At 46.5% G+C, this 16,700-nt stretch overlaps 1 protein-coding gene across 1 annotated transcript in view; it reads right to left on the bottom strand.

Annotated features, from left to right (window-relative positions):
- CADPS (calcium dependent secretion activator) overlaps positions 1-16,700 on the bottom strand; it is a 245,719-nt gene that overhangs the window by 117,754 nt on the left and 111,265 nt on the right. The window contains exons 7-8 of the mRNA XM_019536711.1: positions 7,611-7,722; positions 305-444 (exon numbers count right to left, since the gene is read on the bottom strand). Coding sequence (XP_019392256.1) covers positions 305-444; positions 7,611-7,722 — 252 coding nt within the window. The remainder of the gene's footprint in view (positions 1-304; positions 445-7,610; positions 7,723-16,700) is intronic.

Here is a 16,700-nt window from a genome sequence, read left to right as displayed (position 1 = left end):
AAGAGCTGGGCAGCTCACTTGTGATTTTCTGACACAGGAAAATAAAATCCCTTTAATTTCCTCAGGAGTACTGCTTAGGAATTCAAACCATTAGGCTGATGCATACAAGTGCATTAAAGGGATGATGCTAAAAATATGTAAAGTTCATTAAAATGAGGGAACTCGTTTCATTTCTATATTTATTCTTCTGGTGACCGTCTGTGGACCTGAAAAGAAAAGACTTTCTCTTTATTTCTGAATTCAGATAAAAAGTTATTTTTCTTGTATAGCTGAAGCAAGGAGACTGCAGAACCAGAGCACTTACCCAGAATGCTTCATGTTCTGGGGTTTGTCCATTCGGACCGCGAGCTTGATCTTTAGGTCTTGGTCCGGGCAGTTTTTGGAAACAGTCATTTTGTGCCACTCGGATTGTTTGGGGCTGTTGGGTGTCGGGTGAAGAACCACCTGTGCGGGACAAAAATGGCATTGGAGGAGAGACACGACTGATTGGACTGGCAAAATTTAAGGAAGAATTTCACCAACTGAAGAAGGATTTCACTCACCAAATTCCACTCAAACTCCAGTATTTAGGGACTAGATTATACAGCTCCCTTGGCTATTTCAGCTACCACATACTTGTTCTCTAAATCTTAAAAAATGTGCCCGCCACCTATTTTGACCCTCTGCATATATCACTGCAGTATTGCTCCATTTTAAAGCCATCCCAAGAGAGACCACTTCCAACCCATCCAGTGCAAGCCTCAGGCATCCTCCAAGAGGCAGGGTCAGGCCCCGTTTCTAACGTCACCTAACTTTCGCTTTGGCATCTCCCAGGCTATGAGTCTGCTTCTGTGGGGAAGTTTCTCCTAACAATGGCTCAGTTTTCAGAGAATGAGACCAGAGGAAAAAAGTTCATCATCTTGTCCATATTTACAAGGATGACTACAAATATTTTGTTGGGCACTAGCACCTCCAGGTATTAGCCAGGACTTGAGCCAGGTTGAGGTTGAGCCAGGACTTGAGGTAGGGTGGAGGTTGTCTTTTGCTGCTGACTCCATGCACAGTGCAGATTTTCAAGGGCTGATACAATGAACTAAATTGGGGTGAACTTTCCCAGGAGCAGCAAAACATAACCTCCGTGCTCTCGTATGCGCAGGGCAGACTCTTTGGAAAGAAAGCTGGTATTTAGCCTTTAGGATCTAACAAAACTGTCTGCTGCTATATAGACGTGCAAGACTGGAAGGAACCTCCTAGACTGCAGAAACCCAATGCCTTCCATTCGCAGGCATGCCTGAACTATAGGAGCAATTGTTCACTGAATGCCCATCTCAGAGATGCCAGGTTTTACTAATTTCTAATTACCATAATAAGTAATGAGTGGTCCGGTGGATAGCTTTAAAAATATAATTTCCTATTCACTACTGCTACTAATAAAGATTTATTAAAGTCTTTTAAAGAGGAAAGCATAGAGAATGGAAGAGAAAAGAGGGAAGCTCACTGCTGGTTAAAATCCTTCATCATCATTGTACCCGGTCTCAGATCTGGGACCCGCTCTGTTCACACATGCAACCAAAAGGATGGTCCAAACCTCTGGACCCAACAGGGTGACCAATGAGAGGCACAGGGTGGAAGCACAAAGGTTAATTTGATAACCAGAGCTGCGTGGGAAGGAAGAAGTCACAGCTCCTTCACTTCTAGTCTGAAGCTATTTGAAAAATCGTATATTTTTATTAGGAAAAAAAATATGCACTGCAGAAGTCAGCAAAACAGAGAATAAATCACACTTTGTGAATGAATCTTAGGGAAAGCTTCCAGCAGGTGATTCAGCTGGGCATCCACGCAGACCACATGCGACAGACAGAAGTTGTTTACCAAGGGGAGCATGAAAACCTTAGATTTCAACCCTAAAAGGTTTGGAGATAAACACTCGGGAAACATGAGGTCTTTCACACTCATTGCTATTGGTACAGATTCTGGTAACATGGAGGACCAAATTCTGTTCATTAAGGAAAGCAGTGCAAGTATGTGTTTCAATCACTTTGTTTCCCAAATGGAGGCTTCTGGATTACTACATTTCAGCTTCTGCGGGCCTCGGGGCTGGGCATGGGCACATGCATGGGCACAGACACTGTTTGCTCTTTCCTGATGTTCACAGACTGCTCTGGAGCTGCCTTTCCCATTCTTTCTATAGCACGCTCCTCTTTCATGGTTTTCTGATTGCTCTTAGAAGCCGGACTGTTTTTGGGACACCTCTGGCATCAAAATACCACAGGTACAGCATTCGCGGGGGGAGCAAAAAATGGAAAGGTTAGTGATCTTTTCAGGCCTAAGTGTTTGTCGGGCCAGGGCAGCTAGGTTACATTGCACTTCCTAGGCCATTTTAGAGACCTGACGAGCGTGAGAAAATGCAACAAAGCCAACCCTTTCCCCCAAACAACCAGAACAAAACACAGCATTTCAGGTGCAAACACTTTAGTTTGAGGGCCTTCGAAAGAGGATTCCCTCCCCTCTGTGAGTCTGAACAAATATCCTCTTTTGGAGCAATTGCTTTTGGCTTGGCTTGAAATGAATAATTCACCACAGACGCTCTTTTGCTTCTTGACTGAATCGGTTCGGAAATTAAAACGCACATCCAACAGCATCACCTTGCAGCAGGGAAAATTCATCTTGGATGCCAAACTGCCATGCGTTGCAGAAGAACGACGACCTTTTCAGGTCCCCCCACTTTCCGCAGGGCAGACACGGGCCAGATTCTCAGCTGGCATTGAGCAATGCAACCCTACCAGCTGCAGCAAAGCCGTGCTGAGTTGCACGACCGGGGTGGTGGCCCGGTGAGTCTGCGAGCTCGGAATAGCGCCAAAGAGCAAGAGATAAGTGATCCTTTTCCGTCCATCCATCTGCTTAGTCCGCGTCTTGTGCCATGGGAGCTGAGTGCTAATTCACAGCAGGGGTCACATGCTGCTCCTGTCTGCACGCCAGGCATTTTCACTGTCGCTGGCAGTGGCCGTGCTATGCATCGCAGACAGCCTGTTTAGAGAGACAAGGAACAACAGAAAGACCATCGCTGTTGCTCCCGTCTGTAGGAATGGCATTATTCCACCGGCCCTTTTTCCCATGCCATTTCATGTCATTGCTTCACGCGGCTGCAGGACACGCCGCTGCGCGTGGTGAAAGGCGCAGCACAGCCGGCAATGTCCCGCATGCTTCTGCCAGCCGAGATGGGTCATTGGGCTGATTCACTTGATGCTGTCCCTGTTGTTTTCTTGAATTCCTCCTGCCACAGTGACTCGCCCCAAAGTAGAAATTCAGCAACGTGCCCATTCTTCTGCGATGAGGCAAGTCGTCGCTTAATGTGTTAACCTTCGCGTGAGCAAATCCTCCCGCAGCTGGCAGCACACCCGCTCATTACTTACAGCTTTCCTGTCCTTTCTGCCTAGCCAAATGCCCGCTGCGGTTATCATCTTCCCTACACCCGACCCCCATCTTTGGCTTCTCTGCTGATGCAGACTGTGGGTTTCTCCCTGTCCATGGAAAGCAGTATCCTAACACCAGCACTTCCAGGGACCTACGTCAAAAATTATTTTCAAGTCCGATCCAAGGGCCCATGGTTGACTTCAGTGGTTTTTGGTTATTTGTCCCATCACTTAACTCCACTATATGTATCTTTGCCAAGCAGACTCATTTCTCTGACACTATTGTTTTCTTAAGTACATTAACTGAGCCATATTGGTTGGTTATGCCTTATTTTTTGGAAGGGCTGGCGACCAGCATGCCTGGCCTTATATCTTAGTGGGACAGTAGCATTTCCATCCTTTGACCCTCTTATTCCCAAAGCGAGCTTTGGCACCGGGCCACAAGACGGGGAAAGGCTCCTTCCCACCACATCCTGCCTAACAGGCTGGGCTTTCCCCAAGGCTAGTGTCCCCAGTGATGTGGGTCTCTCCTTCCCAGGCCATGCGGCTGGTCTGGAGATGCTCTCACAACCCAGCTGCTGCAGGAGCAATGGCAAGTTGCCTCCCGAGCAAAGCAGCATGAGTGGCTCTGCTATCCCATCTCGCTACACTGCAGCTGCATGGTTCATAATTAAAGAGCCCGCAGGATGCAGGCCTCTGATTAGGGTCCAGAGGAGCTGCAAGCCAGGTGGTGGGATCAGAGGGGCTTCAGTGCAGCCCAATAAAACATCTGGCTCAAGGAAAGCCGCCTTGCTTATTAAATACATGTAGGATGCTATTTGCCTTGACTGATTTTCAAATTGTTTTCATGGGGGGAAGGAATCAACTGGGATTTTTGTTTCTCATGGGTCCTCTCATCCTGCCTTGCTCAGCTGGGAAAGCTGGACTCCATTCAGGTCAGTGAAATGTTTACTACTGGCTTCAATAAAACCAGCCTTGCACCTTGGCTTTAAAAAAACCCAGACTTGCACCTCTCGAGTCCAGAAGTTGAAGGTTTGCGAGGCTTTTCCACCTCTCACGTCCAACAGATGCAGCTAAGTGGGGAGTAGGACAGGCCGGCTGCCAAGCTAGCTATTGCAATGAGAAGCGAGCTTTGTAAGTTCTCGTCAGACCACAAAAGCATGCCTGCAAGAACAGGGTGTTTTTGTGCAGGAAAGTGCCTAAGCTTCCCTTTCTTTTTGAGCCTCTGCTTGCCTCCCGCGTCACCTCAGACAGGTCTGTGTCTTTATGCGCAGCCCAATCAGGGCCTTAACCGTGCTCCTGATGTAATTATTAGATTAAAAATAACTCCCAAACCAATCCATTAGGAAAAGCATCGGCAGCAGACAGAAGGCAGCACATCCAGGCACACAGCCTTTCCGAAATGTGGCTTTCTCAGGCGCGCCAGGAGCCGTGCTCCCAGAGACATTACCCAGTCGCCCTCTGTGCACGCCGGTGCTGGTCAGCGTGATTTAGGTTTTAAGAGGCCGAAAGGGAGTGATGGTCCCCTGCTGAATTCAGTGTGAAAATGCATCAGTGGAGCTGGCTCATCAGCCTTTTGCTGGCAACTGGGCTTGCTCTTTGGGGGGGGAGGGGAGGGCCGAATTCTTTATCCTCACAACAGGCAAAGTTAATTGCTCCTAGGACTAGCAAAGTCAGCACCGCTCCCCATTGCCACCTGGCAAGAAGCACAGTTCTTCAGCGGGAATAAGAGCTACGAAGCAAGTGGGACCTAACCCAACAGCCAACACACAGGGAAAAAGGAGCTGGATGACACTGCAGACCCCTCAATGGAAAGCTCAGCACAGGCAGAAATAGGATGGAGAACCAGAGGTCTAGGTCTATAAAAATCATGCGAGGTCTATATAAACTATATTTTAAAGGGCTAAACAATCATGAACGGCACGGACAAAGGGAACTGTTCCTCATCAAATCCCAGAATACTACTGACATTAGTAAACTAACAAGGGAAAGTACTTGTGGGATGCTCTGCCATGGGAGAAGGTAGAAGCAAAGGGCAGAGCCAGGCTCTAAAAGGGACTAGACAAATGCAAGAAGGATAAATCTATTCATACCTACTGTACAGACTAGTTGGAGATGTTTCCCGGCATTGTTATATCATTAATGGTAGATGTCAGGAAGGGTCATGAATAGGGGATAGATGACTATATTCAGTGCTTTACCACTAAAGCGTCCACCTCTGCCAATGTTGGACACAGGCTCCTGGGCTAGATGGACCAAGGTGTGACCCAGGATGGCACTTACATGCTTCTGTACTTATGGACCGTGGGTCTTGGCAGGTAAGGCAGCTTCCTTGCTGCTGGGAAATTGCATGCGGCTCATTGTGGTGATGCAGGAGGCACGGGCGGCATGTGAATGCCATGCTCCCTTCTTTGGGGAGGTTTTCTTTATTTCCCCTAGCTCTTTTTTTGTAACTCTTCCAAGGCTGGTGCAGGGATATCTGACACTACCCCTTGCTTCTGTAATGAGACGGGCTTCTTTCACTCCAGCTCAGACCAAAAACAGTTATCATTGCATGGCTTCTTGGAGGCTGGTATAAAATGAGCGTGCGGGTTTCAAATGTGCCAGGGCATTCAACACCACCACCCACTGCTGGCTTTAGCTGAGCAGGTTTTGAAGATCCGTTGTGTTCAGAGGAATATAAAGAGGACTTTATAGGCTATGCCCACACCATGGTCTAGGCAGAAGTCTCCCCCAAGCAAGCCCTGCCCACCACTCCTGGTACACAAGATAAACTTGGAAATGCAATACAGAAATTACTCTGGGGGGTGCCTCCAGCTGCTGCTCTCAAGCAGGCCAAAGTCTAAGCATCCATGGTCTGATAAAGACTTAAAAAAGACATGCTGTTTACTTGTTACCATGTTCCTGCTCCTAAAATGCCTTTTTTTGGGTGCAGTCTGTCTGCACTCGGGTATCAAAAAAGCAGAGGAATGGACTTACCCTCCACCCCTTTGCTCCTGAAATAGCCTTTGCCCTTTGGCTCTCTGCATACAGTTGGTTTGCAGCCCTTTTCTTTAGTTTTAAAAAGCAGCTGCGTGCTTCTGTCCTTTCGTTCCACCTTCCTGAGATTTGGAACGATAATTCCTGACGGCATGTCCTGTGACATTTCAGCCCGGCTGGGATTTAAATGTCAATGCTGCACGCACATCTCAGAGATTTTCACCCTCCGCGTATTTAACATGTTTGAAAAGTTTTCTTTGAATGCGAATAATCCTTGGGTAGCTTATCAGAGGCTTTGTGTTTCATTTTCACCTCATCCCTCTACATTTGGAGGGAGGCTCGGGCACCTGGGACGCTGGCCTGGACTGCGGAGGGGGGCTCACTTTTAGAAAAATGGCTGCAGTGGATGTGCCAAACTGAAATACCTAAAGAGCAGAGGAAAAGATGGCAGGGAGCTCACTGCCAATTACATCGGCAGCCAAGACAAATTGTATAGCTGCAGGCTGTGAAAAAAATCAATGACGACTCGCTGAAGTGTCATAAAGCAACAGAAAAGTACTCTCCGTGGGCATGCTGGAGTCGGCAATGGCACTGGAGGACAATCCGTCTCGAAGACCGGGGTCCACGTTCGGGATTGCAGCAAGGGGTGGGGAGGTGAAGGAAGAAAGTGGGGTCTGTAGCCAAAGCCATAACATCCAAATTCTTGGCTAATGAGAGCCCTGGCAGATGACACCGACCTCCCAGGTCTGCAGCAAGGCTGCGCTTCCCAGAGCAAAGTCCTGGCTCTGGGGGAGTCACAGGTTTCAACGAGGCCAGGATTTCCCCCCTCCTAAATAGTCACTACTATCAGCCCCTTCAATGCTATTTTCCTCCAGCGTGTTTGAAAGCAGCCCAGCACCCCCTGGCCCAGCCTGAAATACTCTTTTCTACTTCAGAACAATCTCGCCTTTTAGCTCGGCAAAGGGCATTTTCGTGCGTGCCTTCTGGGGGGACCAGGCCTGCCAGCATCACACAAAAGATACCCGACACTTGCTCGCTCCAGCTGAACTAGTGCCACTCAAAGCCAGCACCGGGGACGACACAGGGGATACGCTGGTTTCTGGCAATGAAAAGCACCATTTCTAGTTTGCTTGCTTATTTGTGGCGTGGTGTCCACGGCTCTGCTTGCCACCACTGCAGTGCCCTTAGCCCCCTGAGCCAAGCAGGAAAGAGGCATTGAGAAATGTGAGATTTCCTTACCCGCCCAAGCTCTTTGTCTTCTAGAGCCAACACGCCGGTGCTTTCTGTGAACAGCTTCACCTTCACCGCGGGAAGCGCGTGCGTCGTGTTGAAGTCACCTTGAGTGCCCCAGCTGTGAAAAACAACCGGGGAAAGGGTTAGACACCAAAGCAGTAGAGCTGTGCCACCACCCGGGCGTGGACATGGTTCATCTGGGACGTCACCGCCTGTCACACATGCAGGAAAGTGTACCACAGTGTAAGCGACAACGTGCTAATTAACGTGTTAGGGAAATGCGAGACAGATGCTTAGAAAAGTTGTGGCTCTTTGTGGGAGACAATGGAGGACCTGGAAGTCACAAGACGGCAAGTTTGAAGAGAACTTCATTTATTGGCATCTGGCTTGCAAGTTAGCAAAAGAAAGCCCGGTAATCAAGCTGCAGTGCAATGCAAGTCTGTGCAAGAGTTACAGAATAAGAGGACATTTGTGACTCTACACACAAGACATCTACAGTTCCTTGTACCTGATGTCCTTCTCCTACTTGATGTAGCTTTCCCTTCCCACCCCCCACTTTTTTTTTGTTGGATGTGAACCTTGCTTCTTTCTAAGCCTTTTTGTTTCCCTATGGCTGAGGAAGCAGTGGAGTGGAGAAGAGTGGAGCGGAGGGGTGCAAGCTTTTCAATGCTGAGCTTCCTATGGGCTCCAGCTGCCAGCTGCAGTGGTCGCCTCTGCAGTCAGATTAGTTTAGCCTGGAGAGACTGCTAACGAGAAGGCCGAGTCCTTCTGATTGAGATGGTGGGGCTGATGGTACGGATACTCATTCACCCAAGTACTGGCACCAGGGCACCGGTTCATGATATACAGCACGAGCTGGTGCAATTCATTACCCTACTCATCCATCAGACGCAAACCTGGAATTGAAAGCAGTGGCCTAGAGCAGTGGTCTCCAAAGTCGGGTGCGCAAGGCGATCCATAAATCTAAGAAAATATTAGCACTTCTATTTCTATTTATATAAATATACATATATTGTGGGTGCGTGCTCAAAATTTTTTTACTGATAGGGGTGCGCGATCAAAAACATTTGGAGAACACTGGCCTAGAGGGCAAGTGCACTGCTTTCCATAGACAACTTCAGAGCCCAGCAAGTCCTCACGTTACTCTCTAACCGAAAAGGAGCTAACGTCACAGCGCACATTTGCCTCTTTCAAGATTTAGCAAAAATCGTCTTAGTTTCAGGCAGACCCCACCATATATCGCAGCATTTTGTATACTCGTGAGTAAGCAAAGTATAAAGAAACAGTGACTGTGGCACCACTAAGTGCCTGGTGCTCATTAGTTTTTGACATGTGCAGTTGAATTACAGCTCTTGACAATTTACAGTCTCCCGTTAATCACACCGCAACCAATGTTTCCCTGATTTATAGGGTCCTGCTGACTTCACCAGGGTTACTTAGTGTATAAGGACTCACCCTGAGTCCACCGGAGCCAGCGGGCATAAAATCTTCCTAATAACAGCTCTATTTCTGTTACTGATTTTTACTGAGAGTGCACTAAGGTTTGGGTGGGAAGAGAGATTTAGGGAAGACCAACCACGTCCTGTACGTTGCTGCTTTGCAGGTGCTTGTCTCCAGATGTTGGACAGATGGGGGACCTGTCATTACGGCTGAGAAGGATTTTCAGCTCATTTAAATTTTGTCCCAGGAAATTTGAGTCTCTCATGGCAAAGAGAGGCAGCTCCCTTCTCTCCTCACCTTGAGCTTAATAAATCCCGCATAAATCAGGACAAAGCATCCTTTTGATAGCTCTTTTCCTGAAAGCGACTGTGACAAGGATGACAGGCAGAATGTGAAACAGCAGCTTTTTGTGACCTTTTCTCTGGGAAAAAAAAAATCTACCAGGGTTTTGGAAAGGTGGGATGAGATATCATCAGTAAAAAAAAATCCTCCTTGGAAGAGGAGCCACGTGAGCGAGTCTCTCAAGCTTGTAAGCAGATGCACCAAATCCTTTTATCTGCTGACTGGAGCTCAAAACAAATGCAAATCTCGATGGAAACCTTGCCTCTTATGAAATGGCAGGTACCTTCGGACTTAGCACAGGTTGAATCTGCTGCAAGAAGAGACTCCTGCTCTAGCCAGACAGGCCCAAACCACGATACAAACAGGCCAGGATCCTGAGCTCGGGTGGCTTTAGTTACGTGCCAAGGCAACATTTCAGGCTGGCTCGGTTTATCCCAGCTCTTTCCTCCAATTTTTTGCAGTATTGGGTAGGGAGCAGAATTCTCCTGCTGTGCAAATACCTAAATCCCTCACCTGCCTTAAGCAGAGGGTGGCAGGTAACTCATATGCGCAAGCACTGAAATCAAAACACAGATGGCAGGTCTAATTTTAGGTCTACCAGTAAAGGCAGTGTTGCTCCAAACTGCGCGTTTCCTTGACAATAGCTCACTGCCTGCTTTAACTCAAGAGCGCTAGCATTTCTCAGACTGCTAGGGCAAGTGATTTCTTTAGGACAGCACACGTGCTCCATCTGTCTGCAGTCCTCATTGCACTCGTACGTCCTCTTCTCAAACATACAGCAATGACATGCACGGGCGATGCAGTAGTCGCAAGGTAAATGGATAGCACTAATGTACATCGATGAGTTTTCAGGACTGGCTCTCCTTAAGCCAGCAACCTAGACATTTTTCGTCTTCTTTTTAAAGAGCTTGCTTGCCAGACGGGATATTTCAGACTTTCAGCTCCTGGGTTTCCAGAGAAGCAATCACCCTGTTTCAGAACTGCAAATCTGCCACCTTTCTAGTACCAGGGACACAAAGATAAACTTCAGCATAATACAAAAATATTATAATAATACGATACGTATTATTATAACAATAATACATATTATTATAACATAATCTATACTACATATTATTATAATATAATACTACTATATTATAGATATATAATATTATTATTACACATCTTATTATAATATTATTATAATAATAATACGATAATGTTATAATAATATGACGCAAGGTAACAAAAAGCATTCACAGCTGTATCAGGTATCCAGGATGTAGTCATACTGGTCTAGAGGAAACAGCAATCAAGACTCATGGTGGAGGGGATATCTTTTATTAGACCAACTACTTTTTTGCAAAAAAGAATTAAACCATGAGTCCCAATGGCCTTTTCACAGCTGTATGTCATTTTTGAATAGCCATGAAGACAGGCCAACGATAAAAGTTATGACTTCTAGCACTTCATCTTGGTACTGATGTGGTTTTGGCCACAGTACCTGCAGTTTTACATGGGATGCTTGCTGCTGTGGCTCTGAATCCATATCCTGCTCAAAAGGCAGCCGGTTCTGGAAAGTGCGACGGGCTGGCTTTTCCAGAAATGAGCCTGTGGACCCTGGGAGAATTGATGAAGGAAGTCTGAATGGCATGGGATTGTGCTCAGCTAGCAACACCAAGCAAACTATTGTTCAGAAGGCCTTTGCACAATTTTACCTGCCACTTTAAAATATCTTTATTCCTACTGTTTCAACAGCCATCTGCTTAGACCTGTCCCAAAGCAGCGGTGAGTGCTGAGAACTGCTCCCCTTTTAATCTTAAAAGCTTCACATTAGGTGATTCTGAAAACAACACGAGATGCCAAGGAGTTTGGAGCCTCTTCTGCGGCCTGTGAGAAACCAGTACGGGCCTCTCTAAAACCTGCAATCTTATTCTAGCTCACATTTGTAACAGGGGGAATGCATCTATCCCGCTCTTTACTTCTTACCATAATTCTACGCTGGAAAATCTGATTCCCAAGTTGTTTGTGGAAACATTTTTGAAATATTCTATCTAGAGTCTCATTTAAAAAAACAACCCAAAAAACTACATAAGAAGAAAACTATTAAAGGTTGCAAACAAAACCAAGTCCTCAAACCTTAGAGACTGCTAGAATTAAGGCTTAGTTCAGGCTCCTCGTGCATACTGCATTAGGACGCAGTCCTTAATTATATGATCACATAATATTTTTCCGCAGCAACTGAAAACAGAGTCTTCTAATGGGAACTGGGGATCATACTTAACTAACGAGCTGTACCTATAATTACTGCTATGAAGCATCCATTTACTTTTCAGCTTTTTTCATTTCTATTTGCAGAGACTTTTTTAGGCTCCTTCCATGCCCTCCCCGCTCTGCGATGAAACATATTTGTAGAGGAGCTGTAATGCTCAGAAGTATTCCCTGCGAGGGGAAAATCCAAAACAAATGGGGATAAGTGCTAGTGGCAGTACCATGACAGCTCCATGCAGATGAATGATCAGGGTATAAAGCGATTTATGAGGTGGCTGTCTGCAATGACATGATAAGGGACAGGTCTTGAGTACTCAGAAGGGCCCTTCCAGACATCTCTTCTTGATGGGTCCAGGGGATGTGCAGCTCAGCATGAGATTTTGCAGGAACTCACCTGACTTCTAATGAGATAACAGAGTTAGCTCTTATCTCAGCTGTGGCAGCATGGTGTGAGGAGGGATTGCTCATGCAATCCAGCAGAGGATGGGGTCACCGGCATCTCAGATGCCTGGTGAGAAGCTTGCTGCGGCTGTAATCATTGCCTAGACACGCCAACCCCTACCAGCAAATCACTAGGATGCATCTGAGCTTCGGCGTGGTGTGCCCTTCTGGGAGGAGCAGGGTTATATCAGCTGGAAGCCATGCAACGAGCATCCCAGCTCTCTTGCCAACCATCAGCATGCTGTGCCATCTCCTTTTTCCCAGGATGGCAGCTGTGCATTTGATGGTCAAAGACGATGACCCCAGCCCAGCCTTCAGGTGCTGAAGATTCAAAAATAGCTCATCTCCATAAATCACTGTGGAAGTGTCAACCAAACTCCTGGCATCGTGGCGCCAATACAAATAGGATAAATCAGCAGAACAAACCACTGGTTACAGAAACAAGGGTGATGGTTAGTTGCAAGGCTTGAAACAGTTCACAATGCCTTATACTGAACAAGAGACCCCAGCCCCTGAGCCATTTACCAAGCAGGCAATCCTTGTACCTAACCCTGACTGCAACAATAGACCCAGGTTTTGCCTCTTTGACACAGGCATTTTCTGAAACACTCTTGCACACTTTCCTGCTCTGATGGGGTTAGGAATAATGCAATGATCTCAAAGCCTGGCTCGTTATCTGGGCCATGCAGAAATGGCAAATGTCACCTCTTCTTCCCTTCTGGGGTAAGGAGGCTGCAATGAGCTGAATTTATAAAAGGATCGACTTCACTGGTCCTCATACTGGTAGCTGTCGGGTAATTAGTAACCACAACCTGCAGGTCTTTGGAGAGATGCAGAAATCCTTTGGGACCTTGTCACTTCTGAGCACTCAATGCCAGGTAGCACAGCTAAACCCTGAACGGGTCATCTTGTACCTTTTGCTAGCAAAATCAATATGCTTGTGTGATCTTCACCTGGGCTGCTTCCCCCTGTTAATCTCCTAGGCCTGGCCATTGTGAAGAGGCAGCGCTGGCTGTTCCTCAGAAGTTACAGAACTGAAATTCGGGCTTTGATTTCGAAAAGTCACGGGCAGAAAGGACTTTGTGAAACTCAAGCCGGCTCAGCAGCTGCCCTCCTTCCTGAAGGTCTCCAGATGAAGTTAAGACAGGCAGGTTACCTGCCTTCATTTTGTCTCAGTGAGGAGCTACAGGCAGGACTGGTTTGGGTATTTCTGCTTGTAGCTGTGATTCAGGCATGAAACATTGTTTTGTCATCTTTTAAGGCCAGCCATTTTTTTTTTTACAATAATTTTGCTGATAGGCTATGAACCTCCTCTCCCTCTGGCAGCTCTGGGGTTTGCACACACTTGGTTTCATGTGATTTGTGGCCATTTCTACATTATAAGACTAGGGAAGCTTTTACATTTTCAATCTTCATTTTAATAGTCCAATTAACTTCAGATACATTTTGCAAAGTGTCTCGACTTGTCACTGCATTGCAAGGGATGGCAGCTCGCTAGCCCAGGAGACGAAGCTTCCAGCAGTGGTGAAACCAAGTCTTTGCTAAAGAGGCCGATGGACTTCTCCCTGTTGCAAAGTGGTGACTTGCCCCCCTAAACACCTGATCTGGATAGTGCAGATTCACTTTGCATTTACACTGGTACAGTGTAGATCAGGATCAGGCCAACTGAAGTCTCCCTGAACGCCATCAAGAATAAGGAGGGGGGTGGTTGTGTCTGAGACTTTCAGAGTTAGCTAAGCAACATGCTTCCAAAATGAGCAACCTCCCATTACACCAAGTGTTAGCAGCACAGGGCTTTCACTGCTACTTGCAGCACAAGGACTTCCCCAGGACTTCAGCTACAGCTATCACTGGGAATGGCTGGGGAAGCAAAGGACACAGCTGCAGGGGCACAAAAAGCCAAGGAGTAACTGAAGAGGCTTTGGAAAACCCTGGGTTTCACAAGGGATTGAAGGTGCAGTGATGGAGATGATTCAAGGAACGGTAGGAGAACTTGGAGAGGCCACAACAGCAAATATCTGAAATTGGGGCCCCTGGTCCATATCTAGCTGCCAACAGAAACCATCACTTAATTTGGAAACATACTGAACATGTTCCCCTTCCCAATGAAGTTGGGAGAAACAGCTGGGGATTGAGTCATTTTGAAAAACCTGCCCATTTTTCAAACAAACAGAGAGCCTGAAGACTCATCCCATGCTTGGGCAAAAGGTCCAACAAAACCAGGGGTGCAGGAGAGGTACATGATAAACCACAGGAAACCAGCTAAATCTTGTGTCGCATCAAACACATCTGCAGTGATGGAGTGGGTGAAGCCAGCTGTCAATCAGTGCCCTCAGTAATCATGCACTAATTTAATCACACCTTAAGTGCGATAAAATCTTGTAAAGTATTCAACCGAGCATTTATTAAGCATTATATTTCCACTCCTACACTTTTCCTATTTCAAATGCAAACATGGGGCTCGATGCTCAGCTGACACAAACTGGTGTTTCTCCCTGGAAATCAAATTTAGGATGGATGCAGATCTAGCCCTGAGTGTTTATGCTTCTCATACATAAGCATTGAATGGTGTTTTCTGCATGGGATAGATACCAGGAAACATAATAACCCTCTCCTTGCGCATGCCATAATGTGGCTTCATGCTCTACCGCCTTCTGAACATCATTTACTATCTGTGGGCTCCGCATAGTCAGGACAGACCTGGGTAAACCAGGCATTTCCCCTGGTCGGATTGGATCTGAAACTTCCTACCTGGGGTCAGCATACCACCCAATGCAAACACATTTAATTTTTTATGCCGGGGCATCGAACTGCCCAAAGTATCTGATAGCAGTGGTTTCCATTAGGGTCCCCAAGTGTTAGGGCTTTCTCACCACCAGCTCTTTAACAGGTGTTTTACACCTGAGAAGCAGGAAACAACCTTACTTCTTTTGTGGCGCAAAGGCACAGGCTGTGTTTCCCCCTCTCCAAAAAAGCAAAAACTTTGATGCATTGTCAGTTTGCTCCCATGGGGAAAGCGAGGAAGACAATGGACAAGTATGCTCGGGGGGGACGTGGAAGAAGACACCCACACGTGCACTGTGTGTATTCTGACAGCAGCTGCTTTACACAACTTGCATCTCTGTTTACTATTAAAACCTTCGTATTTGCTGAAGCGTGCCCAGACCATATGTTATCAACAAATGTTACCAGCCAAATACAAACAGCAATTTTCATTAGGTTTTCTTCATGAGAACAACATTAGCCACAAAGGGAATAAACCTTTCCAAATGACAGTAAACATACATTGCAAACCTTTGACAACACGGCAGTACTTATAAATTTCTACTCAATAAAGCCAAGACGATCTCCACTTCAATAAAATAAAGACACTTAGGAAATGGATTTAGTGCAGGTTGAAGCCTGGGATGATGTCATTAGTTGCCATAGTGATCTTCAGCTAAGGGCATAATTCATGTCACTGAAACATGATTTGTATTCAGCCTAAGTACACAGTTTATGTGCACTGTGTATTAAATTATCGTTCATAAAATTAGCTTCAGACACCAGCTAGCTAGTCGTGTCTTTCCAGGGAATGGAAGCATGAGGGAAGAGTTATTAACAGCTGAATGACTTGAAGCAAAAAGAGTCCATGCTTTTGGGTTCTGCCTTCACAGCCTGTTTTAAACACCCTCTCCAGATCATCTAGCGAAGCAATTATGCCATCTTGTTCCCTTGGAGCTATTGTAATGGGGCACTTTAATTCATTTAATGATTCTGTAATCCAGGACAAGATTAATCTGATACCGTCAAAAAGAGGTACTGTCTACTAAGGGCAAATCCAAAGCACTCGGATCTGGGTGTCTACACTTAAGGCCTCTCCGCTGCCTCGGTGGCTTCAGGGGGAACTGCTGGGTGCTCCTTACATCTGAAAGCCAGGCACCAAACAGGAGCTGAACAGCCTCAACTCTTGTGAGCTATGGGCTGCGTGTTGTATCAGGGAAAGGCAGCCGGATGAAGCATACGCTGCATGCAGCCAGGTTTGGAAAGTGCTGGTTTAACATCTTTTATGTCAAATAGGCCAAAAGGAAGCTCTGTTGGAGAAAACACCCTTGTTTGTAAAATGGGATATGTTAAATAGAAAAAATGAATCTGGGAAAGCATCGCTGCATCCATTGCTCCCCCCCTTCACGTAAGTTTTGTGAACTATACACCTGGAGGAAGGGAAGGATTTACTGTGTGTGAGCTGACCTCCAGTCACTGTTTTGTGTGTCCTTTCTTTCTTGCAGTAAGTGAGAGGGAAACGGGGATAGTTTATTCCCAAAAGATGCAACTTGAAAGCTTCTACTTCCCCGAGGCATAGATCAGACACCAAAACACTACTGCACAGCAGCCGAGGTGTGGAAACTGCCCCCTCCCATCTTTTAACTTGGGCTAATTTGTTCATCTGTCCCCACCCTGAGCTGTAATCCTTGTGACGCGATGGCAATCTTTTCTGGATGGGATGCACCCTAGGGCACAGGAAAGAACTGGCCAAGGTAATTTCAGAGCCTTTTGCTATCCTCTTTACAACTCCTGGAGGTCGGGCAAGGACCCAGATGACTGGAAAAGGGCGAACATAGTGCCCACCTTCAAGAAAGA

The sequence above is a fragment of the Crocodylus porosus genome, unplaced genomic scaffold (genome assembly GCF_001723895.1).
Source record: "Crocodylus porosus isolate Cpor-Errol unplaced genomic scaffold, CroPor_comp1, whole genome shotgun sequence".
Classification (NCBI taxonomy): domain Eukaryota; kingdom Metazoa; phylum Chordata; order Crocodylia; family Crocodylidae; genus Crocodylus; species Crocodylus porosus.
Note: the sequence above shows the minus strand (reverse complement) of the source record. Positions and strands in the feature narration are given on the sequence as shown.